This window comes from Brienomyrus brachyistius, unplaced genomic scaffold (genome assembly GCF_023856365.1).
Source record: "Brienomyrus brachyistius isolate T26 unplaced genomic scaffold, BBRACH_0.4 scaffold46, whole genome shotgun sequence".
Lineage (NCBI taxonomy): Eukaryota > Metazoa > Chordata > Actinopteri > Osteoglossiformes > Mormyridae > Brienomyrus > Brienomyrus brachyistius.
Genome location: NW_026042321.1, coordinates 926,052 through 944,713, shown reverse-complemented (window position 1 = coordinate 944,713; position 18,662 = coordinate 926,052). Strand labels below are relative to the sequence as shown.

Sequence of the window (18,662 nt, the reverse complement as noted above, 5' to 3'; positions counted from 1 at the left end):
AAAATGAAAGGTGATCACACAACAGCCAGGGAGGGGCATAAGTGTATTGGAGGGTTGCTGCAAATATTGGGATGATAATTTATGTATAAAATATCTACAATAAGCTGACACACTATTGTGAAATTAATGATTTAAATCCATCACAGGGCACATACTGTACTTGCACACACTCTCACACACTCTGGGAAACTCAGAGACACCAGCTAGCTTAAGAGGTTAACCTGAGAATACCAACAGAATATGAACAGAACATACAAACTGTGCTCACAGACACCAGAGAAATGCTACAGCTACTGTAGCATGTTGTAGGACGGTAGCTTTGCATCTCTCCCTAATCTTTACCTCATCAGGGATATGCCTTCCTGGCAAAGGTGTGAGGTAACAGTGCCACTGATTGAGCTCCTCTGCAGCCATCATGGAGGATGATGCATTAGACTTCAGCTTAGGACTTAGGAATTCCATTCCATGTTTCAAATCTAAATTAAACTACTGAGCCATGCTGACCAGCCAGGAATCCTCTGTGAGCGATCAGGCATCAATCTGCACCATGCAGGCGGACGGCAACAACGGCTTCTTCATGACCGTCCCAGAAACCACCTGTGAGGAACGGTAACATGGCACAGCTGGTGCGGCTAATTGAGCCAATCAGAGGGTGTCACTATAGCCCCAGCACTAAAGGACTCTCACCCGACCAATTAGGGAAAGAACCGCATTGCCCCTGAATTAGTCACTATGGCAACTGTTGTTTCTCTGCTGAGCCCTTAAATGTGCTCCCATCTCTCCCATGACTCCTTGCCCACTGCACATCTTAAAAACTATAAACCTTACAGTATTTAAGCCTTTACATACATTAGTTAAACACTAGATGGCGCTCTCTGCCTTTGTGTGTACCTGCAGGCTGCAGCTTCAAGCTGAGGCTTGTGGGTCAGGCTGAATCAGGGTAGACAGAGACTTTACCTCACAGCATAAGCAGAATTAACACAGATGTCCACCAAGAGACGATCATGTATTTAAATATAATATTAATGTAATTAGTCATGGGGAATATGGTTTTGTTTTGTATGTTGTGCATGTTTCATTTCGATGACATAATGCTGTACTGATCAAAAATGGATTTTTGTTTAATTGCTCTGTGGTTTTCATTGTGGTCCATATTCCCCCGTCTCTCTCCTCATTGGATGAACTGTGAAGTCTAACCCGTGATAAGAGAAAGAGCGAACCAGCACTATGCCTGCTAAATAAATCCAAAGTGTGGGAACAGCTGTGTGCAGTGAGGAGGAATCACTAGTGCATTGTGGCACCTTAATGCTCCCAAACCCTGCTTAGAGGGTCTGGCTTGTGAACAAAGTGTTTGGGGTGTCCTAGACTGTTTTATTGGACTATCTGTCATTAGATGCTGGATGGACAGAGTAAGGAAAAATGTTTTTCCTTCTCATATATTTCTGTCCTCTGTATTAAATCCTTAACTCTGTTCTTCCAGTGGTTTGTTCTTTCTGGTGCTCTGACTATTTTTCTACTTTTCTTCAATTAAACTAGCAATAGTGGGTTGGCCTCACCTGAAGAGAACTTGCAGCATGCACTTCAGAGAAGTGTGATTTAGATTGTTAAAATGGAGACCACTGTATTTTATTTTCTTCTTCGGAATTTACAATATTTATAATATTTACTTATCTAGATTTTGAAAAAGAAAACAAATGTTGCTTTCTGTACTTATTGGGTGTGGCTTGTGTTTTGGTGTTTACTAGTGGCAGTGTAAAACTTCCATAGAGGCTGAACATTTTATTTGAAAACTATGACGTTTTAAATTGAAATATTTCCATATTTATTAAGGTAAACAGGTAGTTATTAGAATAATGACTATGTATTAACTGTGGTTTAATGACTTTCCAGAATCAACTGTGGACATAAAGTATCATATCATAAAGTAATATGATCTTATATTCTAAATTGAGTGTTTTATTGACTTCTTTGACTTCCACAACTTTTTAAAAGACATGATATCCCGGAGTACACTGGAATAATCACAATTTCAGGTTTTCTGCCCTGTGGTCCCATTAAACAGTACACCACTAGAAAGAGGTTACTGTCAAAAGCTTCTACAGCTGACTGGATGGGTACATTTAGCAAGAGGCCTACAGAAGACAGACTCATAACCGATTACTGTTGCTCTGGTACGCTGAGTCAATATGTACTTAATTCTTAGAATGATCCATTCAGTTTTGATTGTGATAAGAGTTGATAAGAGGTTTTGTATTTTGTGTTTGTCTTTTAATGTTTTCAGTTTTTAGAATGTGAAACTGAACTGGGATGCCAGTCCATCACAGGAGACACACATTCAAATCCGCTTCTGTTGACAGTCACACACAATGGGTGATTCAGAAATACAGATTAGCCTAACTGTATGTCTTGGATTATGGGAGTTGAGAGGAGATCTGAACATGGGGAGAAGACACAAACTCAACACCTTTTCAAGCAAGTCTCAGAAAAATCTTTGTAAGCATTTCTAATACATTACTTATTATTAATCCGTACAGTAATTATAAACGTAAAAGCCACGCTGACTAATAAGGAAAAGCAAAAAACAGAATTACAAAAATTAATGCAAATTAATAATGACAATAAGACTGTAATCCAAAAAAACAAACAAACATTTCATGCCATGGATAATGGGTATTAATTAATGATTGATTTTCCTTAAAAGTTATTTGTATAACTATCATACATTTTGTGGTTAGTTTTAATCAAGGCCTTCACGCTCACAAATCCATTTTTCTTCATAATAGCAAGGCCGATCATTCCAGTTCGCAATTGTGCCTGAATAATTGATGATCTCAACACAGTCCTCATTTCCACCTACGTCATTGGGTTCCCCGTTCATCCAGTAGCTGTAAAACAAAATATATTTCAGCAGAATGTGTTATTTTTAACTTCCTTAGCTATTATCTGTAAGGACTTGTTCCCGTCATGTGCCGGTGTGACCGGTAGGTGTCTCTCGTCATCACATCCCTCACTAATGTATTGATTACTAGCACCTGTCATTCATTTAGAACTCATTAGTTGTGTATGTACTGTAAGTGTCCACCTTCACCTCACTCCCCAGCTTGGCCATTAAAGCCAGTGTTAGTTTTACATGTGCCTTGTGTTCATGGTTTCTCTGCCCTCTGTGACGATGCCTTGTGGTCCTTTTGTTTCTGATTCTGTGTGTTTCAGTGCCAATTGAAACCCCTTTTGTTCCGCCTACAGCTGTGCCTCAGCTGTGTTTTCCCCTTCAATGTAACGTTACTCCAATGAAATTAAATCATTAGGGAAAATACTAAAAGATGACACTTGCATGAAGAAGAACTACTTCTCTATTTCTGCAGAAGGACCCATAATTGCAATGTTACAGAGATTCAATCCATGACCTGGAGATATAGAATTTTAAAATATACAAGGGATGTGTAGAAAAAGAAATGAATAAATTAGCATATACACATATATCTGTACTGTTTAAATCCAGTTTGTTATGTTGTCTATTTAGTATAAAACCGAATTTGTGTTATGTAATGCTTAAACTTAAAACTTTTGCAACACCATTTTTTATAACATTGTTTATCAGTTCTGTTTTTGAGACTTTTCATCACTCATGCTTTCTTACTAGTGGTGAGCAAGAAGACTCCATCCAATCTGTCCAATCAATAAAATGATCTGTGTCTGTAATGGGGAGGGTTTCATATGGGATGTGTGTGTGGTTACCTCAGAAGCATGGGCTCTCACGGGCTGAAGCCCAGGGGCTGCTGCTAAAAAGGGACCTGAACTTGATTAATTAAATCTTAAACCTGCATCATCTTACATAATAGGACTACATAATACAGTACATAATAGCTATATAATATTTTTTCAGAATGTATTGCATGTATGGAGTAGGGTGGAACGATATTGGAATAAGGGTCACATATATACAATAATAATATAAAAATTATGATAATAAGTGTCATTATTGTCATCTGTGGTAGTGTGGTAATAATTCTAGTTGAATTTTAATAATAATAATAATAATAATTTGGAAATCTGCAAATATATTCTGGAAACCATCTTGGAACTTGCACTTTGACCTCCTGATTAAGAATGCTTAATTTAATGGTTAGTATATAGTAGATAACTACATTAATTAATAGAACAAATAAATGAGTAGTAATAATTTCCACCGTCACTTTTTTTCTTAAGCAAACTTACTTTTTGGTTCATTAGAACTACAATTACCAGTCTTTATTAGATAGATAATGATTATGTCCCTTATTAAATAATAGTTAACTAAGTTTTATGTTGACACTAACTGGCTGCTAAGTACAAAATCACTAATTTGCTTGTAGCTAAAACTTAGTTTAATACATTACGTAGGAGTTGATTTATGATTAATATTAAATTATTAAAAAATAATTGTGAATTATTAGTGTTCGTTCAGCTAAACTGTTACCGGAATAAGTTTACATTTTTAGTTTAGTTTTATGTTTACAATCCAGTGATAATTCTAGAACAAAAAAGGAGTTCAATATTTGCCATAAAACAAAATACACCATAACCAAACTTATTGTGATGGCATGCGGTTGGTCACCAAAAACAGACTGTGAACATTACTGGCATGTTTATGCTGCTCATATTTGTAATTGTATTTAATGTGTGTATCCATGTATTTTATATTGCAAATAAGTGTTGTACACATGTAGTATTTTATTGTAGAGTATGTCTCTTCATTAACGTCTACCCTGAGTATGAGTGTCATGTAAATCGTTGGCTTCTTAGTGCTACAGCGGGGCATGGCAGGGGATAGACAATCCACATAGCAGCTCCAACATAACAGCGTCTGATTTAATGAAACAGAACTCAAAGCGAGAACCAGAAAATAAAGGCACCACAAGGGGTCAAAACAAACCCGATAAAACAGAACCTAAGGCTACATCTGCACTAATGCATTTAAATTTTTTCCAAAACAAAAGATCTGCATCCACACTACCATTATCACTAGCGTTGAAAAAAGGGAAATTACGTAGCTTACGACTACAGAAATAATTAGCTTTAGCATTTGTGTGATTGTATATATTGTATATGAGTTCTTATTCAAAAGTGCCGCACTTTATATTTTATTTCTTTGTTGCAGATTTTAGGTCCAGGGAGTACAAATCCAGAACAAGATTTCAACCAACCAGTTGAGTACTCTGTGAGTGTAACTCTTTAGACTCAACTGGTTGGTTGAAACAAAATCTTAGTCTGTATTTTTATTCTCTGGACCTGAATTCTTTGTTGTAGATTGAACATAACATGTAATTTGCACGTTTTTGGTCCAAACAAAATTTTTTATAATTCTAGAACTGGCGAAGTATATATTTTGAACCTCACACCCTGATGAACGTTTTCTACCCTCAGGCCATAAGGCTTCTGAACCTGCACATTCCACTGCACCTCACACCCTGATGTACACTGTGCTCAAGACAATCTATCTCAATCTATCAAGATGTCCAGCATACCCTACTACATGTGACGTCGCCACCACCAGTGACGTCCCTGCATCCAGCTCGCCGTTCTGCCTGTGTCATCTTCCATGTCTGACCCGCTGCCTTACCTCTAGTTGCCTGGCGATTGGAAGAAGACTCGGCATTGGCTTGTCATCTTCCCTGCTTTCCAGTTATTTCCCAAATCTTATGATTGGGACAGTGTGACTTGACTCTTATTTGACTATCCCTGCCTGCCCCTGGAGGATGGGCTCCCCCTTTGAGTCTGGTCCCTCCCTAGGTTTCTTCCTTGTTGGGAGTTTTTCCTTGCCACTGTCGCCTTTAGCTTGCTCACTGGGGGCTTTGGGTGTGGATGCTGTAAAGCGCTTTGAGACAATGTAATGTTGTGATAATGCGCTATACAAAAATAAATTTGTTTGTTTATTTGTTTGTTTGCTCTTGTACCCCTCACCATATCCACACTGTTACACTGGTCAGTTTTTTATATCTGTGTTACCGTTCATTTTGAACATACTTCTCTGCTTGCATTTTTAGCTTTTTGCACTTTAACTAGCAGTATTGGATTTTCAACTTGCACAGTCTAGAAAAAAGCGGTTCAGGATGCATTTCACTACGTGTCACTACTTTGTATAACTATGTATGTGACAGTTAAAGAATCCTGAATCTTGAATCTTGACATTGTCTCTATACTGGATACTTGTTTCAGCTGGATTTTCGGCTCACCCCTATGTTTTTCCATAGACCATGTAGCCCTTTGATTATTTGAGCTGTCATACGCTTGTCTTGTCATACAGCACTACTGATTAATACCAATGTCTCTCACCTTGTGGTCAGTGGTGTCCCATCCACCCATTTAAATACGCCTTCCTGTTTTTTGTCTGTCAGACCAATCCAGGTTCTCTGGTACTGACTGAAAAAAGTCTAAAGTTTGGAAAACGATGTATTAAAATCTGTGCATGATTATGACAACACATCTGATTTACTAAAATGTAATTTGGCTATACCAAATTAATTTTGTAATGCTAATTGTGACCCTCCAGCACAAAACTGTACACTTGGGTCAAAAATTAGAAATTAGGATTATGGTATGAAATGAAAGAGCACAAAAAATCCTCAAAAAATATCTAAAAATACGGCCATGCGACTTACGTACGGTTTTGTGCTGGAGAGTCACAATTATGAAACGGGTTGAATCTACAGGTCCTCTGTGTGCTTCCTGTGACATTAAGGACTCCATCTGAGTCCTTTGAAATCATTTATAATCTTATATAAAAGAAACTCCTTATATAATATAATCAACCATTACATGTTTTTCTCTCTTACCTGTTCCGCTTTGCTGTCTATAACCACCAGATCTGCTCCTTTCTGTCTACAGTCCACCTGACTTTCCATCCAGTTCTTCTTTGATTCAGAGATGTAATAACATTTTAAATCGAAACTTTTCCAACCCATAGGACATCTGTGTTCTGCAGTGAAAAAACAGAGTAATCTTAAGGATAGTGTGATTCAGGAAAAGGCGTCATTCTACAACGCAGATACGGTATCAGGTACAGCTGTGTTGAGTTCAAAAGCAGTGCAGTGCAGTGACTGAAGACCCAGAGAGAGTGAGAAGAGAATTCAAAATGGCTAATATGCTTGTGTCTGAACTGCCTGCAAACAGTGGAGCCAAAGAATTGCTGCACTGGAGAGAGCTGGTCATGGCTGCCAACCATTACGTTATGCCTTATTTTTCTCATCAGTGATCAGCTTTTCATTTCCTCATTCAAAAATCAGGTAGATTTCCCCATTCTGAGATTCCTGTCATGTTCTGTACCATGTCTACCTCATCACCTTCTTGAGTCATTAATTGCTTAGATAATGGCTAAGGTGATGCACAGACAATGTAAAGGATATCTGGTTAATAATACTTTTTTTTTCTCAGATGCAGATGAGGAAAATGTTTTAATTTGATTACTGTTCATTTTGTGACGGTCAGTCAAAATAAATTATTTAAGCACTGGACTCACCTTGCTTTTTCAGTGCAATGCAGCTGCTATATTTCTCCTGTAATTGAGAAACATCTGCTAACTTTGTGCTGTAATTGGTCTGTAGCTGGTCTCTCTCATTTCTCACTGTGATGTAATTGGTCTGTAATACGTGTCTCTCTTTTATCAGTATATTGTGCTTCTTTTCAATGTCACTAATAGCTCCTTCATCTATAGAAAATAAGCATAAGTCACTGAATAGTATGGCACTGATATTATGACAAAGATGTAAAGACAAAGTTGTAAGTAATTGACCTATGGGATGCACATAGTGCAGTTAGCAGACAGATTAGTTTAAATATCACAACTGTAAACACAGTTTTATGAGGTCATCCAGAAGAGAAAACACAGTAAAAATAAGAATCACTAACAAACAGACTCATGACCTCAAACAGTGATCCAAAATGCTGGAATGTAAGTAACAGGTTCTCAAAGACACTGTACTGTGATTACATACACTAACCCCTTCACTTAACTCTGAAGCGAAACAAACTCACAGTAAACATAAAGCACTGCTGTGATCAACAGCAGGAGCAAACACAGTATCCCAAGACACACTGTGGCCAGTCTGTAGTATTGTCTCCCTGTAGGTTCAGATCCTGGGTGGGATACAAACAGCTGTGTCACTGGGGATCGTGGGAGAATAGGGAGTGTAACAATGCATTATGCAATAACATCACATTATGTAATAACTCGACAAATTGTGAATGAAGACGTCCACATTTGTTGGATATTAAGTAATGCACTGTATTATTACATCTTCATCATAAAAAAGTGTGACTCTTGCATTTTATAATAACCACCACAATATGTAATAATTTATTACAAAATACAGGGACATTTATCATATATTACATTTAACTAAGCTGTTTATTACAAAATGCGGCAGATTATCACAAAATAGGGGTGAAATTACATAAATGAAGTGAATATTTGTTACATTTGGTTCAAGTTATTACATATTATGGTGTGTAACAACACATTATGTAATAACACTGCATTATGTAATAACTCGACTAAGTGTGAATAAAGACATAAATATTGGCTGGATATTGCATAATGCATTGCATAATAACATTTTCATCATAAAAAGTGTGACTCTTATTTTATAATAACCATTGCAATATGTAATAATTTATTGCAAAATGCGCAGAAATTTATGACCTATTGTGTTCAAGGTGTCTGTTACAAAATATGACAGATTATCAAAAAATGCAGGTGCAGTAGCATAACTGAATTGAAAATTTACTACATTTTGTTGAGTTATTACATAATGCGTTACAGTAGACATGGATATTTAATACACACACTCTTTTTTTACCCCAAAAATAAAGTGCAATGAACAGTGTGGACTCAAAAGCAGACGAAACTATAGCCACTCCTACTGGTGCCATCTCTATAAATGAACTAATATTAAATGTATAACAGGTGTATGTCTGGATCAATAAATCTATGTAGCATGGTATGTTTTTTGAAAAATAACCAGCATGGTTTGAAATAATTATAAATGGCTAATCTGTATAATACCAATCTACATTATAATATTACCAATCATATAATAGTAAATTGATAAAGAAATAATTTAATATTAATAAAGTACAATTAACAATTTAAAGTATATTCAGTAATAAAAAAACATCCACCATCCATCCATCCATTTTCCATACTTACTTGTTGTTTCTAAAAAAATTTGGAAATGATGTTTTAGAAATGCAAGTTGTAGAAATGTAAGCTTTAGAAATGTAATTTAATATTTACACTCAATATTAACATTCAATTCATTTACTCCTGGTAATCCAGCTGAGGGTAATGAAGTTTCTTTTCGTTTGTCAGTACTTACCAAAATGGTGAGACCTTGGAGGCATCTTTATTTTTGAAATTCTGGATCGATCACTAGTATCCCTTTTTCCTGGAGTATGCTTTATAGTAACCAGCTGTATGTCTACTGCCATACACTCTGTGAACTGTACAGTACCATGGCTTTGTGGTTTATATGATGCCTCAAAACATGTTTGAAAAGCAGGAGAGAAGACAAGTGGGGTGGAGTTAAGTTTTTAACATAACAGAAGAACCAGCAGATATGAATAACTGATCTATTTTGCTTTAAAGGAGCTGGATTTAGCATAAACTCCTGCTTGATTATAATGTGCTTCCTCTCCAGTGCCCTATATCTTTTTTGTCTACCAGTTTTATATTTAACTTTATGTCAGAATAATACTTGTTTACCCTTATATCTCTGTTGTTACAATAAAATAACGACCACTCTTACCATTTTAACACTAAATATCTATGGGTCATTCCACCAAATCGGTGCCATTTCTGTCCACAGGACATTATGTGTATAAATATGCATGAAAAGTAGCTTTATAATACATGTTATTATCGAGGAAAGTGTCGTCCACAATGTCCCCATTGCAAATTTAACATGCATAATGTAAAACATGATAACACCCTACAGTATAACACTATGACCTGCCCCTGCTCACTACCACTGCACATCACCATGAAATATGCTGATTAAAAACCTTCAGGACTCTTGTCTTTTTGTATTGTTGTGTGACAGCATTTAAATACATTTTCCTTATAGTAAATCAATAATATGCCAGTTAAAATACACAGTTTAGTCATGTCCCTGGGTTTTCACTCAGTCCCGTGACCCTCATACATTTATGCCCCTAAAAATTTGGCACATTCCACAAGTGGCATGTTAAACTGGAACTTGCATCATATCAGTCACCTGAAGACCACAGGAAAACCAAAACTCAGTTCTCTCACGTTCTTTCCAGTAGTTTTGACGATGTTGTATGTCTGTCTGATGTCTGAACTCAACTTCCAGTCCTGTTACCCAAATTATTTCTTAGATTTAATTTATTAATGTATTAAAAATACATTTTTGGCAAGTTACTTGGATATCCTCAATATTATCATACTATTAGGTTTGATGAATGTGTTAATTTTTCTATAAAACTGTTAATTTCTGTTCTGTTTCTCGTATTAAAAGTACATCTTATCATGCACATATGGTGTTTTTTTGCCACAGATATGTATTTTTTGAATATATAACCAATCATTTCTTTAAAATACTTTATTGAGGGGAACACAAAAGAAATATTTGATATGATTTTCAAATAATATTTAAAAAGTTGCTTGAGATTTTGCTAACAGGATTAAGAAAAATGCAACCATGCTCCTTTTAAAAACCTGGAAAAAATGAAATAAAGTTACCTGAGATTGACCAGTGACCATTTTCAATAGTTAAATATACAGCTCTTGAAAAAATTAAGAGACCACAGCACAATTTTTGTTTTACTAATTTCTCAGCTTATGGGTGTGCATCTGTGAATATTTTTTATTTTTTTTGCAAACTGCTGCCTGGTTCTTCCCCGCTTCTCATTAATGAAGGGCTTCTTCCTTGCTTTATGGGACTTCAGTCCTGCTTCCAGGAGCCTGATACAAACTTTCCTAGCAGTGCACTTCACACCTGTACTTAATGTGTCCCATTCCTTTTGAAGGTCACTTGATGTCTACGATTCAGGAAAAACTGTCAGATAAGTTAGCAGCCATCCCTGGCATTGGAAAGTTGCTTCTGCACTCGGCTGGTTTTTGGTTATTGCCAGTGTCTCCAGCTTCACATTGTTCTTCTGTACTGCTGTCTTAGAACCTGAGCCTGGAAGCAGTCTGCCACAGTGCAACCTTCTGCCAGCAGAACTTAGGACTTGAAGAATAGGACTTAAAATGCTGATTTAAAAAAATACTATGGAATGCCCTCTTGATTTTTTCCAGAGCTGTATGCATTACTAGATTCAGTGTTGAAAAAGATTAAAAAAATTAATAAATTTGATGCAGATACCACCGATGTGGTGGAATCACCCGAATTTGAAAATATGACATGCCGCTTCTTGTGTCATAAATGCTGTAGTGTAATAATACACTCAGATACACGTGCACCAATCGCCGTGTGTTCGCTAGCTCACGCTGAGCATCTTGAATTAACTTTCAAAACATAAACAACAATGCTAAAGTATACAGGTTAAGAAAGTTTGTCCCAAAACAATCAATTTATGAACAGTTTGCCAAAAAATGCATATACCTACTCTTCTTACAGACTAGTATTTTCATATTACAAAATGAACACTCATCTGACATATTTACAAAATACATTTAACTGAAGATATGTTAAATGCCAAAATAAATATATATAAACCTATTTATTTACCATGGTGTAAGTTCATGAAATTGAAAGAAATGTGTGATCATGTCCCAGTTAATGTCCCCTACCGCTAGTCCCCAGAGGGTTAGAATAGTATTTTGTGTGAAGTAATTCTGAAGTGAGCCAGCCTAACATTTTATTAATCAGAGAAGAAATGTGTGGTCAGTATCTTTATCATTTATTCCCTGAAGATGGTCATAGTCAAAAACTATTTCTTGAAATGAGGAAATATGTTAATATGCTCATTGCACTTTGACCTTACTCACTTGTAAATGTATGAAAAGGCATCATTAACCACATGATTAGTGTGAAAAACATCCACACACATACAGGGCATTTTCCTCCCCCTAAGTCACTTAAGAATGATTATTTATAAAGAGAAATGCTTCTGGGTGCTGTACATCAGTTACTAGAACAGCTGAAACGGACAAAAAAACTGTAATTTTTACATTGAGCACATCTACAGAATATTTGGTGTGGTATGGCAATGGGGTTGGGATGGCATATGTGTGGTTGGCATGCATGCTCTTTTCAAAGCACTATGCAGAGGTAGACCCCGAAACCTTTTTAGCTGTATCTGTTAATTCTTTTAATTTAAAAAAAAAAAAAGAAATTGTACCTTGTATTGCTGGTACGTAAAGAATGTTGTATGGTATCACGTTTTCCTAACAAACTGCAGTTACATTAAAAACAAGAGGCAGAAATGCTGAAAAACAGAACCTTTCGATTTAAGATTTTTTTCAGTATATGATTGTTTGATGTCCTCGGGTGGGGGGAGGGGAGGTACAAGAATTGCATTGACAATGAAAATTAGGTTAGAAAATATCATTTTCTAACACCCACTTCAGCTCTACTCTCTGAATACTGACACACAGGCAGGTAATTTTCTTAGTTGAAAAGATACAAAGGAACACTGAGATCGCTGTGCACCTCTAGGTTCTACATGGTTCTTCTCCCCAAATTCTCCCTCTGCACTTTCAGCACCAGTTTTTTCCACAGTAGGGTTCATCCTTACACACTCCGTCCATTCTGTTCATTAATTCAGTGCATTTAGGATTAATACTCATGGATATAATTTGATAAATCACAGCCTGGTTTAGGAATTGCACAATGTGGGACAGGCAAGCTCTGCAGAATTGGTCCAGTGTTTCCCCTACCATTATATTAGGGGGTTGCCACGCGCCCCCAAAGGCACCTCCCACCCCTCCCTGAAGGTCAAGTTAATTTTATTTAATTATGTTTTCTACTCTGAAACTCTCCCGGATATCCTAACTTTTCACCTTATCCTAAAAACAGTGAAGAGGCCCAGCCACCCAAATGGGCGGTCAGGGAAGTGCTTCTGCTCCCTGAAGGCCAATACAGAGAGAATCAGGAGGAGCCTCTTCCCACACGCCATTCACTCCCTCAACTGAGGCAACACCTACAGTAGGACTGACTTGGTTGGTAATCACCCCACGCCCCACCCCCCATTACAATTCTATGTACTACTTTCAGAGCTACCTCAGCCCACTGTTGCACTGCTTTATTATTGCTTTATTATTTGCACATGTTATTACAGTATTTGCACATACTACTGCATGACACCTGTACCCTGCCCCCCCCTCCCCAACTGTTAGATTCCTTTGTGTAATTACTTACCTAACTCTGTCTAACCGTGCTACATCTGTATCCCACTGTTTCTTAATGTCACGGAGTGTCATCACACAACATTTCACTGCGAGTCATACTGTGTGTATGATTGGCATGTGACGAACAAAATTTGAATTTCAAAAATGAATGGAAGTATGAATCCAGTACAAGGCAATTTTTTTTATTAATTTTTATTTTTCATGTAAGAACATAAGAAATTTACAAACGAGAGGAGGCCATTTGGCCAATCAAGCTCGTTTGGGGAGAACGTAACTGATAGCTCGGAGTTGTTAAAATCTTATCTAGCTCTGATTTAAAGAAACCCAGGCTTTTAGCCAGCACTACTTTAACAGGAAGACTGTTCCATACTCTAACTACACGCTGTATAAAGAAGAGTTTTCTCAAATTCAGTTTAAAATGTTCTCCTGCTAATTTCCACCTATGGCCACGAGTTCTAGTATTTAAACTAATATTGAAGTAGCCATTTGGCTGAACAGCATCCACAACTGTTAGAATCTTATATACCTGGATCATGTCCCCCCTTAATCTCCTTTGCGAGAGGCTGAACAGATTCAGCTCAGCTAACCTCTCCTCATAAGACATTCCTCTGAGACCAGGAGTCATTCTCGTAGCCCTACGTTGCACCATTTCCAAGGCAGCAATGTCCTTCTTAAGGTATGGTGACTGTCATGCCCGGCTCGTCCGATCCTAATGTGTGCCACGCCCCCTGATTATCCACATGTGCTTCCCCGATCATGCCCAGCTGCATCCTGTTGTTTCACCCTGTCTTGTCTATGTCAGTCCACGTCTTGCCCTGACTGATGTCCGTCATTAACGTTGTGATGTCCTGTTCTTCCCATAGCCGTCTCCCCTTTAATAAATCCCCAGTTTTCCCCGTCTTTTGCCTGCCTGCCTCGTCCTTCCCTGCATCCTGCCCGCCTGTCTGCCCGTCCTTACCCGTGGTTCACAACAGAATGACGGACCCAACAAAGAAAGTATCCCCCGTGACTGAGGAATGTTACCTCGGTCTCGTAGATGAGGTGCTGCACTGGATCGCCCAGCCCGACATCCAGGAAGATCCCCGGGTGTGGGACCTCGCGAGTCAGAGCCAGGAAATCCTGGAGGGGGACAGGAGGTGCTGGTGACCTGGGGGAATCCCCGAATACCTCTGACGTCACCACTGCCGATAAGCTGCCTTCGCGGGTGACTTTCCCCTTTCGGGTAATGCGCCTAGCCGCCACGGAGCTACCACCGCCTCTCGAGCGTTACCAGTTCCGAGTGGCGTGGCTGGCAAAGAAAGGGGCCAGGGCCATATTGGACTCCATTCCGCGTAACCCCAGGACTTTTAAAGGGGCAGCGCCCGTCTTTACAGCACCTGTTCTGCCTGTCTCGCCGGTACCTGTTCTGCCTGTTGTGCCGGCACCTGTTCTGCCTGAACAGGCCTGTGCATGACCTGCCTATTCCGCCGCCTGCAGCAGCAGCTACGCCCGAGGCGCTGATTCCGCCTCCTGCAGCAGTTGCTACGCCCGAGGCCTCTCTGCCTCCTCTCGCCGCTGCTATGCCCGAGGTCCCTCAGCCACACCTGTGACTGCAACCCCTGTGGCTCCTGTCCCTGACCCCACTCCAGTCCCCCCAGCTTCAGTCCCCGAGGAGGTCCCGGACAATCTGACTATTACTCCTTCCTCCTTGGAGGAGGAGGAGCTCGAATAGGACCCCTTCGGGACCTCCCTGGTAACTCCTCTTCCCTCGCCCCGGCGAGGTCGACCCCAGCCTGACCTCACATGTCTGTGTCCCGCGTTGGGGGACGTCGTCTTGGCCAGCTTTGGCCTTGCCGTCACCTGCTATGGTTTCCCCTCCCTCCTTGCCTTCACCAGTGTACCCTTCAGCTCCCTCATCGCCTCCCCTGGTGCTCCTTCTGACTTCCTCCTCGTCCCCTTCGCCTGTTCCTCGCCCTACCTCCTCAGCCCCTCCAAGGTCCCCTCCTGCTCCGGCCTCCTGGTCACCTGCATCCCCTCCGGCTGCCTCCCGTCGCCCGCCGTGGCTCCCTCGGGCCCGCCTTTCTCCACCGGCCTTTCCTCGTTGGTCTTCTGTCTCTGTCCCTCCTGTGTTTATTCCTCATCCCTTTGTTCCTCCTCCTCTGCTCCTCGTCCCTCTGTGCCTCCCATGTTCACTCTCAGCCCTTTCGTTCCGCCTGTTCCCTCTGTGTCTCCTTTCCTTATCTGTCTGTCTGTGTTCCCTGTTCTGTGTCAGGTCCTGTTCTTGCTTCTGCCCATGTGCTTGTTTTGTCTTTCCGTTCTGTTCCCGGTTCCCCATTAATGGTCTTGTTCTTGTCTTCCAGGTCCCATATCCCCGGTGTCATCTCGTCTGTCGCCTCCCCTGAGGCACGCCCGGAGAGCGCGCCTTTGGGGAGGGTTCTGTCATGCCCGGCTCGTCTGATCCTCGTGTGTGCCACGCCCCCTGATTATCCACGTGTGCTTCCCCGATCATGCCCAGCTGTATCTTGTTATTTCGCCCTGTCTTGTCTATACCAGTCCAAGTCTTGCCCTGACTGATGTCCGTCATTAACGTTGCGATGTCCTGTTCTTCCTGTAGCCGTCTCCCCTTTAATAAATCCCCAGTTTTCCCTGTCTTTTGCCTGCCTGCCTCATCCTTCCCTGCATCCTGCCCGCCTGTCTGCCTATCCTTACACAACAGTGAACAAACCTGCACACAATATTCTAGGTGGGGTTTTACCAAGGAATTGTACAATCATAGCATCACCTCCCTTGACTCCATACACTTAGAGATGTAACCTAACATCCTATTGGCCTTTTTCATTGCTTCCCCACACTGGTGAGAGTTGGACATGGAAGCATCAACATACACACTGGTATCTTTCACGCAAGCAGCTACCTTTATTTCAGTGGAACCCACAAAATATCTGTACTCAGAATGTTATTTGAATCCAGATAATCTACCATTTTCCCTTGGATTATAGCTTCTATTACTTTTCCAGCTATGCAAGTTAAACTGATTGGCCTTTAGTTTGCTGGATTACTTCTATCCCCTTTTTGGAATATGGGCATTATATTAGCATGCTTCCAACCAGAAGGTACCACACCAGTGAATAATGATTTCTGAAATAGTAAAGTTAAAGGTTGGCTAATAATATCCCTCATCTCTTTTAAAGCTATAGGTAAGATGCCATCAGGGCTCTGCGATTTATTTATTTTGAGCTTAGCTAGGCTTTGTACCACATCAGCCTCAGTTATACATATATTGGTCACCAATAACGCTGTATTTGCACTAAATGGTGGAAAGTTACTTGTATCCTCTACTGTGAACACCTGTGTAAAATAATCATTAAACTCTTTTACCATATCAATTTCATTTTCAATTATAAGACCCTACTATCCTGCAGATTAGTGATTTCAGCTTTTAGAGCTCTTTTGGAGTCAAAATATTGTCCAATCTTCCTTTCTACATTCCTCTTAGCAAATCTAATGTTATTTTTTAACTCAACCTGTAGACTTAGATACTCCTGCTTTATTTTGAAATCAGTAGTTATTTCCAGAGAGCCCTTTTCCTCCTGACTTTATTCTTAATTTCCTTAGTAAACCACCTTGGTCGTAGTTTCCTAGATTTAGTTTTGCTGGAAACACTTGCAACAATGTGCTTTTAAAAAATGCTCATGCGTCTTCAACAGTTTTGCATCCAGTTTACAGTTTCTAGTTTCAGTTTGTTTTTTTGGACTTTGCTCTTCGGACACAAAAATTTACCTCAAATTTAATCATGTTGTGATCACTACCATCCAGTGGTTCTAAAACCTCTAATTTTCCAGTACTATCCTGGTTATTAGAGAAAAAAAGATCAAGAAGGGCTTCTCCCCTGGTAGAGGTATTAACAAATACTGAGTAAAAAATTCCTGTACTAATTCCACCATCTCAAATTCATTTACAGAAGAGCCAGAGACTGAGTGTCCCACTGAATCCCAGGTAAATTAAAATCACCCATAACCACCACATCATTTTTATTACTCATAATCCTGATATCTCATATATATCATATAACATTCTGCTTTCCTCTGCAGCTACATTAGGTGCTCTATAACAAACACCGACAATTAGGCCATTTGAGTTTTTAGCATCTAGTTTTATCTATACAGTTTCTGTACTTTTATTTTTATCAGTGAGCTCCCTTCCCTGCAAGTTTTCTTTTACATATACTGCAACACCACCTCCCTTCTGGCCTATCTGGTCTCTACGGAACAACGTATAACCATCCATATTATATTCTTCACCATCATTGTCATTCATCCATGTTTCAGTTATTCCTATAATGTCGTAAGTGTCTGATGATATTAAAGCCTCTAAATCATGAATTTTGTTTCTAATACTCCTAGCATTTAGATACAGACCGCAAAGGATAGGCCTTTTACAGTGCCCACTTTTAATATTAATTGGGGCTTTCCGTCTCCCCCTACCTATATTCATAACTAACCTCCCTGCCCCCACAGTCCCTAGTTTAAACATTCCTCAACTACTCTACACATTGTATTTTTTCAACGTTGTTTCCTTTTCAGGGTGTATTAATACCAAGGTTAAACCTTTTGTTTTAATTTTTGTTTGGTTTTAAAAAGAACAAAGGCCTCAAATGAAAAGCTTCAGCAGTGCTTTGAAGATTACACATCTGCTTTTCTCGAGCGTACAGGAAATGCATCTGACAGTGCCGCGCTGAATCTCATTTCCTTTACTGGAACAGCACCCATTACAGATATTTTTCTTTCCCTTATAAGGTCACTTCATCATGCCAGAGACACTCCATCAGTTTTTTTCCACCAGAAATGCACCGATAGGGCACCTCACGTTTACCCAATTGTAAGGGCACCTTATATCACACTACATCATACTTTCTCACTGGAGGGACATTCATTCCCTCCAAGGACACCCTATTCCCCACAATTTATCCACTGGAAGGGCACCTATTTGAACTCATCGTCATGTTTTCCCGCTGCTTAGGAAACCCTTTACAGCACTGCATCCCATTTCCTCTACTGGAAAGGGCTCCCTTTGGTACCCTTAATTATGCAGGGCTGCTACTTCATTACGGCACATTTTTCCCATTGGGCACCCACAGGGGTTGCTTAGAACATTGTAAGGGCACTTGATATTATTCTAATGAAAGATATGTATGATCTCTGCACAATCAGTTGGTTTAGACATGAGAAAATTCATGTTCTGTTCTCAGAAAACAAAGTGAAGGCATCAATTGAACAAAAATGTTTCCTTTGCAAATACTCATTCTAGTTGTGTAGAACCATGATTCAGTTGA

The 18,662-nt window shown here is 39.4% G+C and overlaps 1 protein-coding gene across 1 annotated transcript; it reads right to left on the bottom strand.

The window, feature by feature from the left end:
• Positions 1-2,660: 2,660 nt before the first annotated feature.
• On the bottom strand, positions 2,661-9,521 carry LOC125723182 (CD209 antigen-like protein E). Its single transcript, XM_048999597.1, has 6 exons — positions 9,354-9,521; positions 8,011-8,112; positions 7,496-7,684; positions 6,813-6,955; positions 6,313-6,410; positions 2,661-2,885 (listed from the first exon to the last, which is right to left on the bottom strand). The coding sequence occupies exons 1-6, from the start codon at positions 9,463-9,465 to the stop codon at positions 2,738-2,740; spliced, it is 792 nt and encodes a 263-aa protein (XP_048855554.1). The 5' UTR covers positions 9,466-9,521; the 3' UTR covers positions 2,661-2,737.
• Between the last annotated feature and the right edge of the window lie 9,141 nt (positions 9,522-18,662).

Bases quoted from the DNA above. Each gene is read 5' to 3' on its own strand.
- LOC125723182 (XM_048999597.1), bottom strand. From the start codon at position 9,465: ATGGCAGTAGACATACAGCTGGTTACTATAAAGCATACTCCAGGAAAA. The intron at 8,113-9,353 runs GTAAGTACTGAC...TATCCCACCCAG, and splicing joins TCCAAGGTCTCACCATTTTG to GATCTGAACCTACAGGGAGA. The intron at 6,956-7,495 runs GTGAGTCCAGTG...TTTTCACTGCAG, and splicing joins CATTGCACTGAAAAAGCAAG to AACACAGATGTCCTATGGGT.